The sequence below is a fragment of the Austrofundulus limnaeus genome, unplaced genomic scaffold (assembly GCF_001266775.1).
Source record: "Austrofundulus limnaeus strain Quisiro unplaced genomic scaffold, Austrofundulus_limnaeus-1.0 Scaffold225, whole genome shotgun sequence".
NCBI classification, from domain to species: Eukaryota; Metazoa; Chordata; class Actinopteri; order Cyprinodontiformes; family Rivulidae; genus Austrofundulus; species Austrofundulus limnaeus.
This window is the reverse complement of record NW_013952627.1, coordinates 108,689-115,193: the sequence shown is the minus strand read 5'-3', so window position 1 is coordinate 115,193 and position 6,505 is coordinate 108,689. Positions and strand designations below refer to the sequence as shown.

General features: G+C 36.1%; 1 protein-coding gene across 2 annotated transcripts in view; it reads left to right on the top strand.

Annotated features, from left to right (window-relative positions):
- Positions 1–6,505, top strand: part of p2rx1 (purinergic receptor P2X, ligand-gated ion channel, 1) — a gene marked incomplete in the record, with an annotated part of 19,656 nt that overhangs the window by 1,642 nt on the left and 11,509 nt on the right. For both annotated transcript variants that reach the window (XM_014019614.1, XM_014019612.1), the window contains 1 exon segment: positions 3,792–3,936. In XM_014019614.1, coding sequence (XP_013875068.1) covers positions 3,792–3,936 — 145 coding nt within the window.

The window sequence follows — 6,505 nt, the reverse complement described above, 5'->3', positions numbered from 1 at the left end:
TCTTAAGGCTGTGAATCATCATATAATCTTTAAGTAATAAATTCCCGTTATTCCAAAATAAAAGAAATAAAAAATGTAAACAAGGCTTGCTGCAATTTAAATGACAAATAGCTCACTTTTCCCACTATTGCTATTTAGAGGAAAACATATCTTKAAAAAAGTGTTTTTTCAATAAAACAGACTTGTTTGCTTAAGATAAGATTTATAACTTGTCTATAAAATATGAAGCAGCTTGATAAATATGTCATTTTTCAGCTTCCTTAATAAAACAAACCGTTCTGCGGTTAAATGACTGCCATTTCCAGAAAACATCAATTCTTTCAAGACAATGAATATAAAAAGMTTAGCTATTTTCTGATTGCAAAATAAAAAACTCGACTAGAGTTTAGGTTTCTATTCATATTTGGCTTCTAAAAAAACAAGCTTGTTGTGAATCTAAATAACTAAATATATGAAACTATTATCTGAAGAWAAGGGAGCTTGTTTTCTCAGTAGGAAAGAAAGAATTTATCTGGAGAGAACATCATAAAAATAAATCATTTCTCAGCACCGGACCTTCAAACAAACAGAACAGAAACAAACCTCCAAACATTAGCTAAAAGCAACGTCCTGATATCTGCYGATAAGTTCTTTTGTTTTTATTAGTTCGAGGAGATGAGCCTTTTTTCTTGATGATTGTTACTTTTTATATCTGGAAAGACTYGTTTTGTTACAGAAGCCAAGTCAGAAACACTCACACTTGTTTGATTGCTCGTTAACACAATCAGCCAATCACATGGCAGCATGACTTCAAAGCTCAACCTGAGCTCTGCAGTGTGGGAAAAAGTGGATTTAGTGATTTTAAACACATTACTGGTACCAGATGGTTTAATTTGAGTATTTTAGGCACTGATTTGGGTTTTTAACACAAAACCATAGAGTTTAAATATGACATCATCATCATCGGCTGCATAGATTTTAKTATGATCAAGCACATGAACCGAATGAATATACATTTCTTATTAAAATGCAGTGTGAATGTTAAATGTTGAAAGATTTTTCCTGRAAGCTGCAAAAGAAGCTGAAAAAGTTTAATAGCAACACTRTTAATGTGAGTTAAATTTGAACAGTTGACTTTTGATAAAAGGAAAACAAAAAGCAGGCAGCAGCAGAAACTATTTGAGAATAGCAGACAGACTGTGAACAGAGAGTAAAATAACTCTGGCAGCTGAAATTAACCAAAAATAACTAAAAAGATGTAAAAGCTGAAATTAGCACAAAGACRCAGAGCCAGAGTATGTTTGCTGAATTATGCTGTAATAATCTGAATTAGCAATTTATGTGAAAAAGGTTAAAATTAGCTGAAAATAGCTACAAAGTAGCTAAAAAGGTAGAAGACTGCTGAAATGAGCAGAAACCAGYCAAGAGGAGCATAAAAAGCTTAAATGATCAGAAAGAAGCTGATATAATAAAAACATTTATATTAACAGAAGAATAGCTTTAAAAAAAGCTGGAAAAAGTTTAAATTAGCAAAAACATTAATATTTTTTAAATGCTCAAAGCAGAACCAGAACATTTAAATTCTAAACATTCTAAATATTTTAGAGGAATTGAAGGATGTTAAACACAAATCCATTCATTTTCAATAATAAAAAAATTGAAAAAGCAGAATAGCTGAAAAAAAGTTGCTGAAATACCTAAAAACCATAGCAGCTATAGCATAAATGAGCTGAACATTTTGATACATGACTTGTTGAAATAGCACAAAAAATGGGTAACATGTTTTGTAATGAAAAACATCCAGAAAAAAAAGGATGATCTGAACCGTGTGAACGTCAGAGTGTAAACACTGTAAAGTGGGCTGTGGTTCTATTATAATCAGCTGCACCTAATTGTAAAAATAACCAGCATGCTCTTGAAAAYGGATTTATTTTTTTAAATGATCTCTTTCTGTCAGTCCAGCACTTGGAGTTTTCCCTGCATGYATTTTCTCCTCATTCTGATCTGTGCTGGGCACTAAATGAAAACTAATCTCTGTGCTGCAGAACCGCCACAAAGTAAAGCAGGAGCTTCAGTTTTTTTCCTGTCTGTATTCACAGAAGCAATTCTCTTCTTCTATCACTTCAGTGCTGATCGCTTCCATTTTTTCATTAATCCACTCATTTTTCTTGTCTTATTCGATTCATGCTGGGATTTGAATTCCTCTCCCCGCTGATAGAAATTCCCCTTTTTAGTGCATAACTCATTTCCCTGAGCTGTTTAAAAGATGTTTCTGACCGAGGACGATCAATCACGTGACGAAACGCACATTCTTTCAGCCGGAGTGTGTGTTTCTCACACCCAAATGTAAAGTAGTTTTGTATGTTGCACAGTGTGAAGCTCAGTGTGTATATCATGGTGGTGTCTGCACCTCCTGGCTGCAGGACGTCACAGAAAGCTACACAAAGCTGAAGCCTCAGTTGGACACACACCAAAAGTGTGACGAGAATCAGGGACCGGCCCTGTGAGCGTGTCACAACGGCAGGTTTTACTGGAACAGAGCTTTGGGTTTTGAGTTTGGTGCACAAGTTAAAATCACATCAAAACCACAAATTCTGTACTGGACGGAAAATGTTGTTTATATTTAAATTTTCTAATGTTCTCAACCACGTGTCAAACTAAAGGCCCGCGAGAAAAATGTGGCCTGCAGGTGACTCCCGTCTGGGCCGCCAAAAAAAAAAACAACCTTATTTAGATATTGTTTTTATTTAATGTGAAAATAGTATTTATGTCAATGGTAAAGTTTAAATTTATGACTTAATGCAACAAAAGAAACACATTTAAAAGGTGAAAGATAATACTTGTCCTCCTCATGAGCTGTTGGCTTTGAGTAACTGAGAAATTTAATTGCATAACACAATAATGTCTTCAAATAAGCTGCTTTACAGCCRGCATCGACCGTAAACTACATCTCCCATAATGCATGAAAATTATGCATGAAAATTCTCAGCTTTAGCTGTGCATGTTCTACTCATCACCGATATATAATATCTTGYTTTACCTCGGTCTCATCGCAAAAAAACTGTGTGGTGAAATGTTCAATAACAAAACAAACATTGTAAACAGAATGAAAAAAAAGGAAAATGGCCGTCCACACAGGAACTGGTTTTTGGAACAAATGTTTGGTTGAGAAAACAGTAAAACAACTTTTTCACACAAATTTAACACAGCAGAACATTTTCTGTTTCTCAAACTACTAGAAATGAGATTTACCTGCATTTACGTTTTTGACATGCCATCCTGCATCAGAGGTCTTTATCTTTTTACAGGTTTATTATGGTTTTGATGTTAAATTTGATAAAAATATGTAGAAAATTGACTGCATTCATCAGTTAAAGTGGTTTAATAATTTACACCCATTTATTATCATAATCAAACATTAACCAAACCGACAAGCRAAGGTTTTAACACATTGTTCAGGTTCTATAGTTCATTATTTTGGTTCTCAGGCAGCAATCAGCACCATCACTGATCATTCTGATAAATGTATTATATTGAGTTGTTTTCACTTATTTCTCAGCATGTTTTTAACAAACCACAGCTGCTAAACCACTGAGTATTTTGTGATACAGTTTGTCAGATTTGTCCTTTCAGGGGAGTAAAAGGACAAGCTGACCTCCAAGCTGCACGTGTTTAAGTTGGACACGCTGCTGGCCGTGTGGACCGTCATGCTAACGCTGTTACACAAGTCCTGGCTTCAGGGTTGGATGGCTCGGCTGAGCTGGGGAGGGAATGTGAGGCAGGACTCAGGATGTGCTCTGTGTCTCTAACAGGTGGGTCTTCATCTATGAGAAAGGTTACCAGTCCACAGATACAGCCGTGAGCTCGGTGTTCACCAAAATGAAGGGAGTGGGCTACACCAATGTGAGCGGGAGGGAGACGGTGTGGGACGTGGCAGACTATGTTTTCCCCTCTCAGGTCAGTAGATCTGTCGTTTAACTCTGGCAAATGATTTGTTTCAAAGCTGCAACATGTTGAACATTTAGAGGAAGTCGACAGTCCATGAATCAAAGTGAAATTTGACTTTGTGTACTGAACAATTGTTAACACAGGATCAGTGACATAAGATTTTGATCAAACAAAACAATGCAGTACACAACACTACTAGCCTGGCCCTTGCTTTCCTACACAGTTTCGCTCAATTCTAATCTCCCTTCTGTGCTCCGTCTGGCCTTTCCTCCATAGACAATAATTTCTCTGGTAGAATTTCAACCGGGCCAGCCACTGAACAGAAAGAGGAGCTGTCAACAATGATGTTGATTTTCTGCGCCATTTTAGTCTGCSTAGTTTAGATTAGAGAGATCTTTATTGTCATCGTACAGAGAGCACAGTGAAATTACAGTTCGGAACATCCATTCAGAAGAAGACAGAACAAACATGGGAGAACAGGTGCCCTGGGTCATGCAGCCACAGACCCTGCACAGAGCAAGGATCATCTTCATGAAGACATCATGAGGAGGCGCAACCCTTAAAAGAAAAACTAAAAACCACACAAGGGAAGATGAGGAAAAAAAAGCAATGTCAGCAGAGAAAATAAATGAAGCCATTCAGTCYGTGTTGACAAGGTTTCAAAATTAATTTAAATTTGTCTCATAAAGCCAGCAGCACTCATAAACAGCCAACTACTCCTCTCTTCCCAGTAGGGGATGCTTGTTTACAGTGTACACAATTTCTGGTTACTTACTTAGCGTAGCTTCCTTCACAGTTGAGCTAGCACACTACATGTCACGACCAAACGTTAGCGATTGGGAAAATCAGATCCAATCGTTTTAAACTTCAGAGTCCACGCCTCCAGCAAGAAATCACTTCTCAATAGCTGAGGTGCCAGACCCTCTGTATGAAGCAAACCGTAGAACAAGGAGCTGTTTTTTACCAGGCTACAACACAAGATGATAGCCCCGTGACCACACTGGTCCCAGTCATCTAGGCACTACACACTACACACTGATAAATGGCCTAGAACCATAGCTGTCCCCTGTAGGTGTAAAAATCGCACAATGGGTGTCCAAATTCCACTAAAGGAGGAGAATCTGTCACAAATTGTGCATCTTTTCTAAATGCAATGTGTCCACCAGKTTAAGCCAGTTTCAATGGAGAAGAKCTCATTTTTTCCAGTGAGTGAGAAGTTTATTTGCAATAATAATACAATAGGTAAAACTTTACTAATTATTAAGTAAGGCTAAATAAATGGTTAGTTAACCTTGAAAACATCATTAAATAAAGATGACTCATACTTAATGAGCTATAAAGAACACATTTAATAATGTTTTACCTATAAAGGCTAATTACCTCCAAATTCAAAGGGGAACATGCCAGTTATGTGACAAAATGGGTAAAATCGAGTATATTATGTCAAGTTTCTTGAAAAAAAATATGTTTTATTTGACTTTTTGTATATGAAGGACATGCACGTCACAGGCACTTTAAGACTGTAATAATGGTACCTTTACATCTGACACCCATGATACATTCAGTCATGAAACACATGTGACAAACTGAATGAAAGGTTGCTTTTAAAAACTGATCTGTAAGATAATATGATTTGTCTCTGAAAGTTATTAAATGTTGAACACAGTTCTGCAAAGGAAAACTTAAATACATCTGCTGTGTTTTCTTCTGTGGGAGACGCACAAAGAAGCAAAAGTTAGCTTTGTGTTTTGGGTGTGGACCTTTTTAACATCTCTCACAGGTGTCATACGACCAAACAACAAGATGAAAAGGTTTTGTATTTTCCATTTAAAGCTTTGATTGAGTAAAAACTCCCAGCATTATTCTAAAATCCACTGCACCATCAATTGTAATGTAAAACTATTTTTCAAAAATGTTCTTGTGAGAATCTACTTTCACTCAAAAGTTCCTAAAACTTTAAGATGCTTCGTTGCTTAAAGTACAACACATAAAGGTCAATAAAGTATAAATATAGACATAAAACAATGTTTTGCTAATAATCTAACATGTACACAATAGAACATGGTAAAAAAGACAACTAATATATTATAATTAGAAATTTGAGAACAAAAAGTACACTCACATACTCAGCTCTACTGCTCATCCCACAACTGCTTGTTCCTTACAAATGTGGCACCACGTAAAAGGCATGTTAATGCTTTCAGTATAATAGTAGATTTATTGCCATGAAGCATTTTTAAAACAAATAATTAATCTACATTTGTTTACTTGTTGTGCAAAGCATGCTTCCTCCTGACCTCACTTCCTGCTTTGTTCTTGTTGAGATTTGTTTTTGTACCGAAGACCGAGGTCCTTGTTTCTATCAGCTTAAAGCTAACTTGTGTGGATCCAGGATTGTGTTTCTGAGAAATCAAAGTCTATGTGATCTCTGATTGAAATTTATGAAAACGATGAGATAAAAATAAATAAATAGATAAACCATCTCTGTGCTGAGCCTGGAGCTCACAATCTTCTGCCTTTCATTTAATAACAAGGATGAAATGATAAGTCACGTTGTCTATCTCTCAAATAAAAAGAC